This window comes from Rhea americana, unplaced genomic scaffold (assembly GCF_003343005.1).
Source record: "Rhea americana isolate MKP2758 unplaced genomic scaffold, rheAme1 scaffold_18, whole genome shotgun sequence".
Taxonomy (NCBI): domain Eukaryota; kingdom Metazoa; phylum Chordata; class Aves; order Rheiformes; family Rheidae; genus Rhea; species Rhea americana.
In genome coordinates this window covers 7,671,854-7,690,648 of record NW_028185927.1, presented here as the reverse complement: position 1 = coordinate 7,690,648, position 18,795 = coordinate 7,671,854, and the positions used below count along the sequence as shown (strand labels likewise).

At 42.7% G+C, this 18,795-nt stretch overlaps 1 protein-coding gene across 6 annotated transcripts in view; it reads right to left on the bottom strand.

Annotated features, from left to right (window-relative positions):
- Positions 1 to 18,795, bottom strand: part of TTLL5 (tubulin tyrosine ligase like 5) — a 129,533-nt gene that overhangs the window by 98,101 nt on the left and 12,637 nt on the right. For 5 of the 6 annotated variants that reach the window (XM_085301773.1, XM_085301772.1, XM_085301775.1 and 2 more), the window contains exons 9-11: positions 9,828 to 9,929; positions 9,613 to 9,704; positions 7,473 to 7,580 (exon numbers count right to left, since the gene is read on the bottom strand). In XM_085301773.1, coding sequence (XP_085157899.1) covers positions 7,473 to 7,580; positions 9,613 to 9,704; positions 9,828 to 9,929 — 302 coding nt within the window. The remainder of the gene's footprint in view (positions 1 to 7,472; positions 7,581 to 9,612; positions 9,705 to 9,827; positions 9,930 to 18,795) is intronic. The other variant, XM_085301774.1, reaches the window with a different exon arrangement.

The window sequence follows — 18,795 nt, the reverse complement described above, 5'->3', positions numbered from 1 at the left end:
CTTSAGAAATATTTTTTCCTTAGCTTCTAAAATGTCTCTCACTCATAATATATTATGTCTGCTAGATGTATTGTGCTCTACACAGGTCAGATTGAAGCCAGCTTCCCATTCCAGGACCGATTTTATTGTTTYAATATATAACACTATTCTCTATTTTGGGATAGAGTTGCAAGAAGATGATGCTACACAAAGATTGTAAATAAGAAGTTGGCATTAATACAATTCCCTTTCTCAGCATTAAGAAACAACGTTTGTGTTCATGAGCGCAACTTGTGCACATTTTTCAAAACTGGGTACTGGCAGAGAAGAAGGATTTCCATAGAATTAACCAGTTCCCTAGTGCCTGGAGTGAAGGCAGAAGAATTTCTTTGCCATGTTGCTTTCTTTAAATTCTGGCCACAGCATTTTGTCGCCTGCTTGACATTCATGCTGGCTCCAGAGACCTGGACTGCTTGACAAGATCTTCCTATGGAGACAGCTGTGTGAGAGCTCATGTAGCTGTTAATGAGCTGTGGGGGGGACTTGGAAGGGGAGGAAATGGCAGCAGAATTTGTAAGCGTTGCCTGCTCACTATTCTGAAGCCTGTAGCCAGACAGTGAGTGGGAAGGAAAACAGCAGAGTTAAGCAGTTGGTTCACTCCAAAGAAATGAGGCTGAATCTACATTTGGCTGTCTCGCTCCCCTGACTAAGAAGGCTGCAGTGGAAGAAAAAGGAGGAGGTGGAGATCTTGAGTGTAAACATTAGCAAAGCATTTTGAACAAGAGAAATCTCTGGTAACTTTAATAATAAACATGAGACTGTCTTTTGAAATGGTAAGTGAAGAGCTGTGACTCTCACTGCTTAGCAAACTCTGGTGGGCAGGCTGCTCATCCCCCAGGCAGAGAAGCAATGAGTGGGCCTGTGACCTCCCATCCCCAGGCAGGAAGCAGAGCATTTTGTTTTGACTAGCTGCTGTTTCTGCTGCTGGCCATTCCCTCCCTCTGCCCCTCGTAAGACCTTTGCTAATAATTTTGCTGCTCAGTCTCTCATCCCCTCCCTCCCACACTCTCCTCCCTTCCAATTCACTTGTTCTTTAAACCTCCCTCTTGCCCACCCCAGTAGTCCTAATTATTCACCAACTGTCCTCATTTACAAACACATRTGGGAAACTTCTTGACACTGGATAGCCCTGTCCCCTGACCATGCTGCTGCTGCTAGACATTCCTTTCCTTTGTGTTTGTCTTGTTTATTAGGGCAGTAAGCTCTTTGGGATATCGCTTTTGACTCAATTCAGTTGCGAAACTCAGGCATCTAGTGCCATCTGCAATGCTCTAGGATCTCCTAGCTGGCCTCCACTGACATACCACCAGGACCCAGGTCTTCCATACATCCCAAGTCATATCCACTAGCCTGAGATAGATGTCTTTGCTACCCCAGGACATCTCAAGYGGTGCAAGATCCAAGTTCTGGCAACTGCATCAAGCCCTGCAGGTACCTATACAGGGTACCTTGGCCCAAAGGGGTTCTCAAGTCTGACTCGGGTACTGTAACACAAGTAGAAGTTTAATTGCTTATAGTTGAAACTATCCTAGAAATGTCTCCCTGACCCTTTCCACATTTGGAAAATGAACCATCTAGATTTACAAATGAAAGTGCAGCTTTGCAGGGGGAACACTCTTCAGTTTTTAAAATAAATAAATAAAAGTTCAAGTTTTTATGGAGGCAACACAAAGATGCACAATTACATGAGCATGGCAAAGATCAGAAGTGTATCCTCTACAATTACCACCTTCAGTAAGAATACCATTTCCCTCTGTATGGAGGGTAAAGAAACCTGAATGACTGGAACAGAAATGTGTTTTAGACTCTCTTCTCAAATGGTGCCAATGGTAGGTTTATGACAGCCCATCTCGCAACACTTACTATGAAGGAAAGAATGGAAGAAACTAAGACCCCACGTTTTTGCAGTGCCTTTCCTTGCTCCCCTCTCCTTGCTACTACAATTCAAAGACGTGCTTCGTTCTTGCAGTTTGCCAAAGAGATTGAAATTATATCAGAAAGTACTGSCTGTTGCCAAGACTCAGCAAGAACAGCCACTTCCCTCTCACTCTTGTAGAAAAGTCATTGCTGACAGAGCTTCCCAGTCCTCCCAAGAGAAGTGCTAGCTTTAGGCTGAAGTCTAACAGCAATAGTTCACCCATAGATTTTTTTTTTCAGTCATTATTTAAGCAATAAGACRAAGGCTTCAGACATGCTCTGAAGCTTTTTGTTTCTGGTAAACTACCACATATTACAAGTTTGAGTTACAGTCCCATCAAAGATGGCACTGGCAATCCCTTTTGGTAAATTCTCTGTAAAACTAGCAACTGAGCCACAAGCAATGGTCTGTATCACAAACAATGTTTTATGATTTCCTCATAGAATAAATAAGCTCAGAAAAAACAAAATGAAAGCCATAAGTCTCCATAGATATGTAGGTACATGAGGTGAGGGAGAAAGATAGCATGTTTCCTGACTTCATTACCCAATGTTCTTTTGATTTCAAATTCCTGTATTAACAAGTTTCACTCCAAAACTCCAACAGCCTTAGCCCCAGCAAGTACAGGACATAAGCATACACCAGTACTGTCCACTTCCATATTATTAGGTCCTTAATGTCACTGTGAGACCCAATAGCAGCACAAGATGTATTGGTAAGAAACCAATTTTGATACAGACTTTGGTAACACAAGTCCACTGATGCTGAGAAGTTAGCAGTGCTGGTTGTTTCTTTACTGCTGTTTATGGAATGGTGCATTCTTCCTAGATCTGCCCCAGTGCCCTGAGAAAACTTGTTAAAGAAACTGGTGCTATCAAGCTGAGAATAATTTTCTAAAGTAACTAAAAAGCTTGAGGAGCGGCAGGGATGCTGACTCCTTTAGCTGAGCTCTGGGCACTAAATCAACACTCAGTTAGGTACCATCCAGAGCTATGAAGTGATGGGTAGAGAAAACTGGGCAGGAATAAAGATCTGCTTCTACAGAGGTTGTCACCGGAAGAGCTATCCCTCAAACTCTTCTCATGCCTAAGACTCAGCTGACATTTTCGTTCCATTTCGAAGATACATGTATATTATAAAACCTACACTGGCACATTATGATTATCTAGAGGACTGTCCAGAAATATACAGGGCTCCTGAATCTGAGGGTGGCCAGAGGACAGTAAGAACAACATTTTTCAGACTCAAAACAGCATCTTCATATGCTGTTTTTAAAGCAAAGCCTAGTAGTATGGAAGAGGAAAAAAAAAAAGAAGAAAGGAAATGGATTATCCTTTTCAAAAAGAGCAAATATACGGAATACCTATTCTGCTCTTCATGTGATCTATGAAACCAGGAAAAGAGACAGGATATGTGTATGCTATATGTATGGCTGACCCAAGAGTCTCCAGGCAGGTACTCATCTACATTCATGTGGAGTGAACCTGCAGATAAATTCTTGAAGAATCTTAATTTTTCATATTCTGTAAAATGCATTATAGAGCAGGACAGCACTGTTCAATGCTACRGAACGCTACCTTTCTCCCAGGCAGGACCACTGCTACTACTAGGAAAATGAAATGCTCACAAACAGTAGTAATGCAGATAGTTGAGGACTGGTGATTAGATACAAATTAAGACTTCTTTATAAGCATTTAGCTCCAGGTCAGCACCACACAAGATGTGCAATAGTTTATTGCTTGCTCTACACCATCTTGATGTAGATGTGATTAGAAGCATAAGCCTGACCAGTTCAGTCTTAGAACACATGAGCAGCTGAGTAAAACTTATTTCATAGACTCACAGAATTGGTAAGGCTGGAAGGGACCTCTGGAGATCATCTAGTCCAACCTCCCTGCTCAAGCAGGGTCACCTAGAGCATGGGAGACAGGGTTGCATCCAGGCAAGCCTTGAGTATCTCCAGAGAAGGAGACTCCACCACCTCTCTGGGCAACCTGTTCCAGTGCTCCGTCACTCTCACAGGGAAGAAATTCCCCCTCACGGTCAGGCGGAACTTCCTGTGGTTCAATTTCTGCCCATTGCCTTTGGTCCTTTCACAAGGGACAACTGAAAAGAGTTCAGCCCCATCCCCTTGACACTCTCCATTCAGGTACTTACAGACAATTGATAAGATCTCATTTCCTTGGTGGGATCTAGAGGCRTGCAAATTATTCTATCTTGCCCTCTTGAAGGCAAAAGAGCTTAACAGTTCTACTGCTGTGTTAACTTGTGCTGGGAATGAAACAGGGGACTTGCTCTACTGCTTCTTCAGGGTCATGTTTCAGTAAGTAGAGAAAATGGTGCCACACAGGGTCCTGGCACAAATGCTGCACCCGGTTGCCTTCATTCCATCCCCCACTAAACTACCCCAGGGAGATGGGGACTGTCTGCGAGCAGACCTCACTGCCTTTTCTAACCCACCCAGAAGTGCATACTCCAGCAAASAGAACAATGCAGTCTTTAATAAGCTTGGGCATACGTATCCCCATCCCACCTCCTGCTCACACTTAGTCACTTCTGCAAAGCCATGCACAGAGTGCACAAAATCCCCAGTAACCTTCAAAGTTAACCAGTGCTGCCAGAATCCTGCATCTTTTTAACTTCATAGAGACTCTGAAGAAGGCAGTATTCTCCTTCAGGGTCAAAAAAAACTAACAAGTTGATCACTATCCTCTGAGCACTTTTGTTCCCACACTAGTGTACCTTTGCTTCCTTGGGAATAACACTCATCATAGTTCTTTTGCCCCTCAGAACAGATAACCGCATTTTTTCCTGTATTGCTCTGACCTCAGAAGATCAGCATTTTCCACATTGACTGGGGAAAGGGGTCCATACAGGAGCATCACCCCCACCTTTTAAATACAACCAGACTTTCCTCCTCTCTCCTTTACCCAGAGYGACCACATCCTACCTGTCTAGAAACATGACTGAATCATGGGCTGTGTTAGGCAGACTCAGGTAAGATAAGTCTTYGAAAGAACTCTGCTACCAAAAGGAAAAGCCAAGGATGTGTTCAGAAATAGTGCACAAGTGGACCAATGACCATCCCTGTGCAGACCTAAACCAACTTCCTAAGTTGATTGAGAGCCAGAAGTATTAATTGAAGAACAATATAAATCAAAGGAATAAATACTTTTTCATCAGAAAGAACAGTGTTTTTTCCACTGTTATTTGGCTAGCTTGTTGTTTGTGGGTTTTTAAAAAGCAAAGGGGATGACACAGTTGTCCCAGGATTATTACCAGGTTTGTACTCAAGTAATTATATTCTCTTCCATAAATTCTCCCTATAGTCTTAATTAGGACATTACATTTCTCTTSCTTTAAACTGAAAAAACAGCATAGAGAACACTTGGGAAAGGAACGGAGCACCACAGCAGGAGATCTAAACCRTTACAGAAAGAAAAGTGGGCAGCCTGATCTAAACAAATAAGAACTTGTGATTTAATTTTTAGGAAAAAAAAAAAAGTGGCAGTTGTGCTGGAGTCCTGCCCCCCCTACCCCCGAAGCATTACAAAGACGAGTAGAAAACACATGAAGTTATTCATGTTGTTCTAGGACTTTCCAACTGGGACCTTCCTCTGTATCTGAATCTGAGCTATAGGTTTCAGAACTCCGAGATTCTTTTTAAATGATCCATCTTCTCTGGGCACACATGCAGTTTCATTGTTCACAGGCCAGTAGAGGGGAGAGAAAAAACCCCAACAACAACAAAAGCAGGCTCTTGGGACGCTCTACATGCTGCCTTGAAATCTTCACTCTATTTTCTCCCTGCACTCATTCACAGGAACAGTTACGAATTTAGCCATTTTGAACATTTCATGCTAGAAAAAAAATGTCTGTTTTACAATAGGGTTAAAAGTGACAAGGCTAAAGAAGGTCAGAAAAAGACACAGGGATGAAGAATAAGCCATACAAGATGACAAGGGCAGCTTAAATCCTTGGGACAAGGACCACCACTTAATTGTGGGGGAAGGTGGCAGAAAGTAGAGAGCTCTGGGAATGCTTCTGGCTCCCAAGGGAAACAATGTGGCTCCTACTTAAGCTCTCTTTCCTGGGAAGCTCTTAATTCATGTTTACACTGAAACAAATGGAACAAAACAGTTTATTTGTGGGGGAGCATCTGAGAGGGTGGTTAGTACAGCCCTGGGGAGGCAGCAGGAAGTGGGATAACCTCAAAGCCAGGCCCAGCAGAAAACACATGAGGAACATTAGTTTCCACATAAGCAGCTCAGAAGAAACTAGAGACAAGCAGAGAGGAAAAGGGAGAAGCAAAACAGAAGTAGTTAAGGTTTGGGTATTTTTTGTATTTTTGTTTTGGTTTGGTCTGTAAAAATCCAGTTGTTGATATTCTTGGAATAGCTGCTAAACTGCTACTTCACTAGAAGCAATCATCTAACTTACAAATCCCCATCAATGCCAAGGTTCTCCAGCTCTGAAAGAAGGCATCAGAGTCGTTCAGGAGAAGCTAAGGCCAGACAGAGTGCTAGCTTGTCAGATAATCAAATAACATCTTAGCCATTGCTCCTCCTTGGATTCTTCACTGTGTCTCATGACCCTGAGAATCCAGTGACGACAGCATTCATGTCAGCATGGGGAAAGCTGCAGGACTGTAAATACTCATGTGCAATGCAAGGACCACACAAGCAGATTTACCTGTCACAGTTTAAATATAAGTTCCCTCTCAATACCTAAAAACATGATAGCCTAAGCTAAGCTTGGTCACTGGTTTAAACACTGACTATTTGAGSCTAATTTATAGATTCATTTCCCCTACTCCAAGACTCCTACCTCGTGCGTGTATTTGTGTGTATAGAGGGCAGCTAACAGCAGGAGGAGGCCGCTTTAGGGAAGGTTGGGAAGCAGCCACTGAAAAGCAGGAGAAGGTACACTGTGGTACCAGCCGCTGCTTTCTGGAGCTCTTCCCAGCCGCTGCTGCCAGTGAGTTCTCAAAACCCTTTGCCAGCACATTGTTTTGCATCCAGCTTCCATCAGGAACAGGCTTTTACGCCGCCATGTGGTATTCTCACATAAGCACAAGCCCAGAAGTATTACCACCACTGCAATTCCAGGCACTTTGTTGCACCATCCTCCCTAGTCCTCAGACAAAGGATACAGTAATTCAGCACTACACTGAGCCATCTAGCCCAACAGTAAATATTAAATGCTTTGAAGGGATGTTTAAAATGGCTACCCTTTGCAAGTGCACCAGTGGGACTGTTACTTTAACTTTCCAGCACTCCCYCAGATCCCTTTTCATCATCCCCTTTTCTAGCATCAGACTCTGATGAATGACACTGGTACATGGGCAAAGGTGATTCAACCTGAAACCCCCGAACCTCAGAGAGGCCTACAGCGAGAGAAAGCAAAATCACACCTCCTTCCAAAAGGAAATCAAAATTTAGCTGTAGCATTGGAAAGCTGGAAGTTGCAAACAGCACTTAAGAGCTAATCAACAAAGATGCCCGCAGTTCCTTACCAAAGCAGTTGCCACGATGTGAAAGAAAAGTTTTACAGGCTGTGGCAATGACCAGCTCAGCAGAAAGTACAGTCTTGATAATCAGGTCCTCCACGTTGGCCATTAATGCTGCAAGGAGGGGGGGGAGAGAAAAAGTAGACTGAGAAGCAGTACAGAATATCTAGAAAAGCATGAGTATACGCATATGGAAACATAGCCTTGTGAACCAAAGCACGTAAGAGCCTATGGATAACAAGCCATGATGTTTAAATGGAAATCCATGCAAGCAGGCATGTACACACGTAAGTATTTTAGTGCAAAAATGCTCACAAGTGAGTATAATAAAAGTGAGTACATGTATAGTGCAAGTAGGCAGGCACATGTGGCAAGCACACCAGCACAAGTCAGCTGGAGTCCGATCACACCATCGGGAAGGATTAAACAGGAGTGCACTAGGAGATAAACCCTCAAACTACAGGGTACAAGCCAAAGTCATTGAGGTACAAAATAAGTTTTTCTTGTGGACTTTTATGAATTAACTGTTCTGTAATGTTGCACCTTCCTCTAAAGCAACTGTTTCCCAACTGTGATTTACAGATCATTTCAGAGTGATATGACTGGTGACAGGACCCAGGCCTGCAGGCACTCTGCAGTTGCAGCAAGGAAGCTCTCTCCAGCTCCTATGYAAGTCTGTAAACAGAGCTCAGAACAAAGAAGCAGAGCTGAGACAGGCAGCAAAAGGTAAGAAAAGATACACATTAGATGGAGACCTGGATCCTAYACTGGGCTTGAGATGAGTCATGCAGTACAAAGAACAATACACTGTTAGTTTCTATTCTCAATGGCAAATAATAGAGAAGTGAGAGAAGGGAATGAACAGACACTAGAGTTCTAGTCTACAAAGTTAGTAGGGGTGGTAGCACCCTCCCTTACCCTTAAAGGAAAAGCAAGCAAACACATCAAAAACTCCAACAAAYCCGTGCAGACCCTTAGGAATCCCTGTCCCAAAGAACATTTAGTACAAACCACTTAACCAGGGAGTTCAGTTTAACCCTACAGTTACTACTTTTCAAGTTCTGAAGATGACATGCAGGGATTTGAACAAATGCTAAGGAAAATGCAAGCAAAGTCAGATGTGAACTTCTGTGCCAAGAGAGAACTAAGTGGAAGCATGAGCATGCCAGAGTGCACATAAACATCCCAGAGCACAAAAAACTTGCCAGCTCAGACAGGGCCAGCACTCTCCAGCCAGCATTCTGCTTCCCTATGACCAGAACTAGATGCATCAGAGAAAGGTGCAAGAAGCCTTGTAACAGTTTACAGTGAAACCATCTCACATTGCTCAACAATTTACTTAGTCATAAGAGTGTATATTGTACACTTCAGATTAGAAGGGAAAACAGTACCAAAAAACCAGTTGTGTACAACTGACTGAAAATGTATGGTGCAAGTGATTGGATAGCCATGCATGCACACAATGGGGAAAAGACCTACTTCCATTTGAAAGCCAGATTCAAACCCCTTCCTCCATCATCTAAGTGTTCCCTGGCAACACTCACAAGATGGGCATAGCTGCTATCAGTTAGTGTTACTGAGTGCTCAGTATCACAKGTAATTTATCCCTTAAGAAAGGTTATAACCTTGATTCTGCTCTGCAGATGCATTTACTCCAAGCAGACCCAGCAAAGGTGTGGAAGAGGGAGCTATTTTATATGAACACAGACTGAAGTGAAAACACTCAGCAAAAACCTGAGCCATGGAAAGATGATACCACATCCAAGAGTCATTCAAACTGGCACAGTTCTCCAGAGGTTGGTCACTCATCAGACTGAGCAGGCCATGGGAGCAGAAGAGGGAGGGAAGCTTTTAGAAGGGATGGGATGACCTTAAGAAACGGGAAATGTAGGTAAAATATTAAGAAACACACCCTGAGAAAGTCTCAGAATATAATTTGCAAAAGGGAAAGGGTAGGACTCATCTCTGGGGATACAGTATAAGTTCACAGTCCTAGTGAATTAGCTATAAGGAACAACATTTCCCTCCACCCTGTTCTGATGCTAAATGGAACTCACTATGGTTCTTCCCTGACTTTTCTTAACATTCTCACTGGGAGGATGGCTAAGATCCAACAAGGGAACAAAAGAACAAGATCTCTACTGACCTGCTGTGTCTCTCCCCTCTTGTTTTAAGTACCTCAGCATTGCACTCATGCTCCACTTGTTTCCATAATCCTCTACTTCAGGATCATCACAGCTAAAATAAACAAAACAAGCAAGGTCACACCACTGTCTATCTTGAGGACYGCCACCAACCTTGTATCAGCTCAGGTAAGTTGACCAATCCCCAGAAATCAGGTTCCATTTTCCAATTAAGTACCTGACATAATCTCCACTCTTCTTGTTGACACTGTAGTTGGTCAGATGCATAAACTGGTTTTTAATGTTCTTGGATGCCTGGTCATAYCTCACTGTTGCAAACCTATAAAGAGGGATAAAGATTTATAGTGCTTCCTAAAAGCATGACATGCTTACTAAATATGTCCTGCTATACAGACCACTCAATTACAGCACCTAGAAAAAGGATGTACTCAATGAGATTTCATCAAATGCAACCTCCTCCCAACAAAACTACAGTTTATTCTGTAGGGCCACATGCAGGTGCATATAGTCTTGTCTCTTGCGCCTTAGAGCAGAGAGAGTTCCATTTGATCTCCTGGGAGTTTTCACAACCTAACACTGTACACTACACTTCAGGCTAAAATATTTTTCCTGGCTGCTGAGATCTGCCAGGTAGGCCGTTTAGCTTTAGTCAGCATCACACTTAGCTTTAGTCCCTCCAATTTCACACCAGGACCTACTGYGAATGCACAAGATCCAGTGATTCTGAGAAACGTGCACATACAGAAAGATCAAGCTATATATGTATACCAGAGTCAATATTCCCTGAAGGGTCATATGAGCACAGTTTAGTTCTTCTATACTCCAAGAATGCCTTAAGAAAGATTAAGGGTTGAAACAGGTTTCTATCACAACCAGYAGCATCACTACTACAAGAACTACAACTGGCAAAGCTCTTTCTCAAGAGACTCAAGAAACCAGGCACAATCTGCAGGTCAAATCAATTTGTCCAACAAGGTAGCAGCTCCTTCAGGAATGCTGCCATTCTTGGAGACCACTCCTTCCTTCCATATCACATCAAAGATGTCATATAACTTACGTACAAGGAAAGGACTAAGGGACTTTAGGAAAGACAGCTATCAGTAGCAAGTCACTGCTACAGCTTGTCCAGCCCAAAGCCCGCTGTTTGTCTGAACCTTGTTATAGCCACCAGTATCATAGTTAAATCAGCCTCTCTACGGAAATATCACCGGGGACTTCTTGATTAAAGGTATTACATGTACTGCAAACAATCACTTCATCACAACTGCCTTAGCCACACATTGCCATCAGATTTGTGTAGCCACATAGAGAGCTGAATCAAAAATTTGATCCAGATGAAAAATAACACATGATTTTGGTCTGTAAGGCATTAAGGGTTTTTCGTTGTTGTTGAGGAGGGGAGAGAGGAGCAGAGGAAGGGGAATAGGGAAGAGGGAAGGCAGTGAAAAAAGCAGATCAGCTCCCTGATCCACACAGCTACAAACGGAAAGGTATAATTTGATCAGCACTTTTTTTAGTGGCCGTGTAGACTTAAGCTATCAGCACCCTCCTTCCTTAGCTACCCATCTTCAGTCTACCTGCACAACACTGGCACCAGAGTATCTGTCACYGCACAGCAAGCCTTTTCCTGCTGGGTTGTTTGTCAAATGAGATCAGTTCACTGCATGGGTGCAGAAATGCTTGTGGTGGCACAATACAAGGGACAGCATGAGCCCATGAATGACCACAGGAATAAGGCATGGAATTGCACTGAAGCAATTTAAATTGCAATCCTGTCAAAAGTATACCTCTTTAGTAAGTTCAATGAATGCCAAAAGAATTTAAGCAGACATTGCTTCTAGGGCAGGGAAAGAACCTCCCGCAGCCAACTGCTAATTCAGTTTCCCATACTGTTCCTCCATTACTGCTGTATGGATCAGTTCCCTTCTGGTCAACACATACCCATGCCAGAAAGGGAAATGGRCATGAGGATGGAACAGCAGCCAGGAAAGTGCAGGACTTTCAAATTACACCTGGTGCAAAAGTTACACTATAAATGTGCAGGTGCATGATCAGTCTTAGTCAGTCCAAGGATGCACTGCAGCTGAAAGCTCACCACCTGCTTAGTTGCACACGCCAGGCAGTCTCCTTGACCTGCTCCATAAATTGCACAACCACAGGTAATTAAAATCAGTTCACAGATCTGACTGAAAACCCACTTGCGCAAATATAGAAAAATAAAATTAACTTTCAATCAGCTGCAGACACACTCTCTTCTGGGCATGACAAAGGAGAGTGTTAGGATGCACAGCCAGGACAGAAAAAGGGCAGTACCTCTATTTTAGGAATAGATCATAAGTAACCTTAAAAAAAACAAAACAAAAACAAAAAACACACAAACAAAAAACTCTCCACACATTAAGCAGACAATAATACTATTTTCAGCCACATCTGTAAAACTGTTATCCAGAAAAGAATGCATCATCAAGGTAAGTGTCATGTAATAATTATCTTGCATGCAATCAATTCCTGTTTCAACGTATATTTTAAACCTCACCAAATTTTGGAGAAAAATCCGTAAAACAAAGATCAAAGACAGAATCCAGGGTATCCTGTTGGCAGAACTACCTGTATGCCCAATACTGACAACCACAACTGCTGCTGTAACACTACGTGTTCCTCTGCAAAAAGCTCTTTTCCATTCTAACCATCCTCCTACAATAACACCTTAAGATGCCAATGTCTCAAATAAAAWAGGAAAAAAAAAAAGGATGAGAAAGGATAAAGGAGAAGTCAGGCACAGAGGAGGCCCTGGCGAAAGGGAAAAAGTACCAGGCCTGTGGGGCAGGGTCAGCTGTAGGAGGAGGACAGTAGATTCAGTGAGTCCTCAAAGCAGGCAATGGGAGAAGAAAAATGGAGGAGCGAGAAAGGGAAAGGAATTTAGAAACACGACACAGGGAGCATCTGGCTGTGCAATGAATTTGACATCCAGAAAAGAATGCAACCTTCTCCCTTCACTTTAATAATAGCTATCCCTCTTCACCCTTTCCCTGTTATTTTCCATAATCGAATAAAGCTTGCAGGAGAAGCTAAACTATACAACATCCAATGACAAGTTACGCAAAACACATCCTTTCTTTAGAAAGATCTGCCAAAATCTCATTTCTCAGTGAAACTGAAGCCCCTGCTGCCCTGGGAGCCCTTTAGAGAGCTCTCTTGCTCTCTCCCCGCCCAGAGCAATACCAGCAAGTCCCTGAAGATGCACACAAGATATATTTCTTCTTACATAGAGAGGTGGGAGCAGAAAACAAACAGAAAACTCTTCACGATGCAACTTCCAAACCACAAAGKGTTTCTGCTAAAGGAGAAGCTAACTCTTGAATGGCAAGGTTAAAGGAATGGGGGGGAGGGCGTGCAGGGAATAATAATAATCTTCCTCTGCCTCCACCCAGATTTTACACCAAATTTTTGTGATCGTTAACTACATGCAAAGTTAAAGCAGTTGGTAACAGAAAAGAGTCTGGATCCCCTTTCCACATATTTCCACAACTTAAAAATATTTGAATTTATTTTCAATTTAACTGTAAGTTTCCTGGATTTAACACTTCCGTTTTGAAAATAATGACAACAGCCCTGTATTGCGTTCTTAATTATGGCTTTTTGATCTTCACTTTAACAGTCGCTAATAAGCGGTATACTCAAAGCATTTGTTGATAGGATCCCAGTAACCAGATCCTCAAAGATACTCAGCCAAAAGAAAGTAGGAATTTCAGAAAAGCATGGTTCCCTCAATACTTAGCAGAGCGTGATGATGTCCACCACACTTACCAACCTCTTATTTTTCTTAATTATGCACATAACATGAAGATATCAACACCTGGCAGACCTAGTCAATACTTCTAATCAACAGCATTTCACCTTTCAAATACTTGCTTGCTTTTCCAGAGACCTTCCTCAGTCACTGGCTTTCAAAAAAAAATTTTTTTAAGCAACAGAATCACATTCCAGACAAATATATTCTCTAGGAGTTGGTTTGACCACCTTATTATCCTTATGCAGAGCACAAATCAGCAAATCCCATAGAGGAAATCCAAGTTATTTCTAGAGCCCCCATGACAGAACATAAATATAATGTTAGCAACAGCCTACAACCCTTGTTTTGTGTTTAGCAGTGGCTTAGGACAGTATTACTATCGCTGAGGTATCAGTTACAGTTAACTTTAGTGCTCAGTACTTCTATAGCTTTTCATACTACACATCACTATCTTTCTTGCAATGTAGTAATGTAGTTTTGTAATTCTTGCAATGCAGTAACAATTCATCTACCACATTTGTTCCATCGAGGAAGCAGAACAAGTCACCAGCTATGGAACATCTTGTTTGAACAGAATCTTAGAATTTATTTTTAGAGACAGTGAGGTCCAAGGAAGAGTCTTTACAGTAAGAATGGAAAGTAGTAAACTTTCAATAATTGTTAAGATCATCTGGGTGTTAAATTGAGATTAGARTAAGTTCTTGAGAACTCTTTCAGTCTAATAAAGGAGGATCATGTTTATGGCCACTCCATTAAGAAGTGTAAGACATCTTTTACTCATCCCAGGACAGACCATTTACCACCTAAAAGATAAGGACTAAGATCCTAAAAGCAATTTAATAACTATAGGGGAAGGTAGCACAGAAAGTAAAGGACAACCTGGTGTTCTCCCAGTAACACAAGCTACCATGAACACATGCCGCAGCATTCTGTACTAGCTAGTTTCCTAAGCACTAAAGGCTTCATGCCCAGGTATCTCATATTGCTACAATACAGCCAAGGAGTGACGAAGGCGCAAATAACTGAGGCCAGGTCATCACCCGCCAGGATAGGACAGTTTCCTAGCCAAAGCATTACTCGTGGACGCTGCTATGTGAGACCTTGCGATCAGCCAGGAATCCAATAGTACTCCTAAATTATAGGCTGGACTGTCCAAATGGAGAAGTGTATCTTCTGCCAAAGGAGACTATTCTATGGAGTAAGACTTCAAAATGCATCTTCTGCTCGCTAATACCACCTCCTTCTTGCTCTGCTTCAACCAATTCTGATTTTCCACTGTGAATCGATCCCATCCAAGTTCTAGGCTATTCTACAGGCTTTGAGATGGCAAGACCCAACATGCCTGACTCTGAACAGTATTGCTGGTGCTTAAGTCCAAGTGGTCCGAACAGCTCAACCACTGGATTCATAGTGGGTTTGAAAGATTTCTTTTTTCCTGAAGGACTACTCAATAATAAGACCTGGTAACAGGTGAAATTTTCCAGGATTAGTCAGATAGGAAGGATTTCTGCCACTTCAGCACATTCCTTTAAGCCCCTATCATCCAAAACAACAGTTCTTATTGTCAGCAACATCAAATACTATAGAGAAGCCAAGAAAGGAATGGGTATCTGTCCTGTATCAACCAACAGAAGGATATCAACTATGTTTTGGCTCACATTCAGATTCGCTTATTCCACAACACAGGTTCTAATCACAGTTTTCAATGCTGGCTTTTTCCAGTGTTGACAGAACTCTGTTCCACCACCTGACATTGGACTTTAGGAGGGATAGGCAGGGAAGCAGGAGGAATTGTTCCCCATCATAGCATTAACCTGGGTCACTTCTGTGATACATACTACACAGAGATAGTATAGCTCACAATGGCAATCCTGTACCTTAATGTTACRTACTGTTTGTATTCACTCTGCATGCTGAGCAAGCAATACAAATAGATATTCACTCTCATCATCTTATTGCTTCCCAGCCTTCACTGCACCTCTGCCATTCTTGTGGATCTTAAATACTCTCTTCTGAGCAATTCTGTCCTTCTAAAACTCTGCTAAGGAAAGGCATAAGGTAACAAAACTAAGGAAACCTGCTAGCAAAATGTGCAGGCCATTAGTGTCCAAAAATCTCCAGATAAAAATATAGGGAAATTTCTACTCCAAAACTACAGTTATGGAATAGGAAAGGTTAAACTGAGGTTGACTGTGCACTCTTCAGTTTCCATTCAAACTGCTGCCAGCAATTCAGCTTTTCAGGCAGAAATAGCAGTTCAATCAGATTGCGAACAGCCCTGACTCACTGCAGTTTACCTCTCCTCAGCAGAGCTGCAAAAAGAGTAAGTGACCTTCATTTCTGAATTCAAAACCTAGAATAGAAAAGCTACACTCTTGCATTCAACAGTTCTGACACATCGGCCTACACCTCAGCTGAAAGTCACAGTCACGTGCCAGCTTGAGCTGAAGGCAAAAATTAGTTTCCTTTCCCAGCAACTGCACACTGCTATGAAGCTCACCTTCAACAAGAGCAGATTTGCCTTCCCTCTGGCTGCACTCTCTGTTGGATCAGTGAGGGAGAAAGAGCAATCAAAAGCAAGCAGTAGGATAGCAGTGCTGGCAGCAGGTGGCCTGGCCAGCAGGAAGAGAAATCAAGGGAGAATTCCTTACTAATTCCTTCAGTCTCCAGAAGGACCCTCAGTCTCCTGGGTCTCCAGACACTCCAGGTAAATCACCCAGAGGCATCCCAGCTCTCCACCTGCCTGTCATGCTACAGACTTCCCTACTAAAAATCCTCTTTCGTATTTAGATACTGACAGGTTACTGCTCTCCCTCTCCAGCCTGCAAGACTTCATTGCAAGTCTATAAACAAATTTAATTTTCACCTTCAGCRGCCCACCTACTCTGCCAGTAACATGCAGCACTTCCGCTTCTTGACCTAGCAATCTACAGCACATCACAGAACACACACTTACCTCCAGAAATCCCCAAATCTACCACACCATGATGAACTGTGACTCACCCTTGACCCACACCCCCACACTGCCTTCACCCAAACARCCTAGCCTTGTACTATCACACATCCAGTCAGCACACTACCCGAGAGGCTCTGTACTGCTCTTTGCCTTATCCCCAGCACTGCTTCAGGAAATAAATTGACCACAAGGTGAAGTTTGTCATATGCAAGTTATTTTGCAAATACGTAAACTAGATCATTAAATATTTACATAAGATGTTACATGGTTTTGCACAAAACTTGGCAGCTCTGGAATGCTTATTTGTGACATCAAGCCAGAGCCTGGGAACGGAGGAGGAGAAAAGACCCTGGAGTGGGAAGAAGGAAAGAATAGTTAATCCCTTTTCTCTCAAACAAGTGCTACAGAAAAAGCACACATGACAGTCTTTTCCATGACTGCACACAGGGCTCCTGCCTAAATGTCCTGGAAATAACCACTGCAGTGTTTCTATAAGCACGCTCCGCACATTTTCTTCTTGGAATCTTTCTCAGCCCCTCTTCCCCTCTCCCTCCCTATGCATTAGGCTCTGGCCTCCCTGTTTGTCTACTGGCTGCCACTTTGTTTGGTGAACTGAGACCACATAGAAAGTTGTTTGCACCACTGAATTTTCTTTATGGTTCCCATGAACTGCTGCTAAAAATCAGGACCAAAAGAAACAAGATGCCTTGAGGGAACTGCTCATTGGACTAGGACCTTTACAGAAGAATGGACATTCAGGGTCTGGSGCCAACTGGGGACCCTGTTCCCTTACAGTACAAGACAAAAGAGAAAGCAAAACAATCTAGAGACCATCACAACCCCACCCCCATCTCTGGCATCAGTACTCTTCATGACATTCACCTAATATGTTAGTTTGCAACCAAGTATGAATAGAAGCCAAAGTTTGTAAGGGAGTTACAAAACATTTAAGAAAGTTTTGGTGATATCTTAGTTATGGCAGAGTCTCTCTAACCAAAGCTGGACAGATTTATTCTAACAGTTCAGTATTCAATAACAAGATCCAGAAGCAAATTTACCAGGTATCTGCAGAGAAAGAAAATAAGACTCATTACAAAAAGATATAAAGACAAGTGAATTTGTGAGTTTCCAAGTTAGGCCCTGTCATTAACAGGCTTTTGAACCTCTTCCTTCTGTGGCTGGATTCTCATTGCACTGTCACCAAGAGCTGTCCAGCTGCTCTGATTCTTCAGTACATAGATCCTGCTGCTAAGTCAAACAGTAGGGCTGCAGAAAGACCCATGAAGTCTACCTCTACTTTCTGGACCTAGCAGAGGCCACCCTCTGCTACCCAAGGAAGACTCCAGGAAGACTGCAAAAAAGTAACTTGAGAAGCATGAAAAAAGAAGAGGGGTCTAAAGAGGAGACAAAAAAGGAATTTGGTAACTAGTATTCAGCTACCTTTCCTTTAGAATTTCCTGAAGGACACCATCAAAGAGAGGGGTAGCTAACCGCACTTTACCATAGCGTATCGCCATTSTCCAGTAGTGTTCTAACCACATCACTGCAAGATGTCTCGGTCAAGGAGCCATTTTCCTATTTAAACTGCTCTTTCGACCARAAGAGCTGTTTTGCTGAAGCTCAACAAGAACAGATTGTTTAAAGTGAAGCCCAAGTCTAAGGAGCTTAATGTAGGCCCACCTGTTATCCCCTAGACATGCTTCTAGATGCCTGTTCATGGGAATTGGAGAGATGTAACTAAGGGCATCACTTTGTCGTCACTTAGGACTATATTAGTCCTAAGTCCTACTGTAACTCATAGGCAGTAATGGCCTGAGGCTCATCCCCCTCCATTTTACACAGTAAGAAAATTCAAAGTTTAAAAATTATAGGGAGAAAAAGAGAGCGAGAGAGAGAAAGAGAAAGATAGCCTAAAATGAGGCAACAAATGTCTGAATCGGGAGTAAATTTCTATCATAAATAAATAAATAAATAGATAAACTTTCTCCAGAATGACTCAAACTCTGGTTATGTTAATAAAAGCAAGAAAGCAGTGGAAACTTCTGGCCTGATACACTACCTGCTGGTCCAAAGCCCAGTAGGGCTGTCTAGTGAAAAGCACTGCTCCACTGCTCCCTAGCTCCTGTGCAAGGTGATGTCTGGTCAAGTGGTCGTAGGTTGATCCCAGGCATCCACGCAGAAATGAATTACATTCCCTGAGAAGCAAAGGCCTGCCAGGCAGGGGTTACTGCGAGGGGGGACTGTGCTGCTGCGGCAGGCTTTGGCCTCAGCACAGCCTGTGAGGTAATGTGAATTCCTTGGCTCACAGCAAGCACCTGAATTCTTTGGAAACCACAAGAATCCAGCACAGAAAAGGTAAATATCCAGCAAAGTTAGTGCTAATTAGGAAGCAGGGCTACTGAAAGCAGGGGTGCTGCAGATCAGATGCTGAGCAAA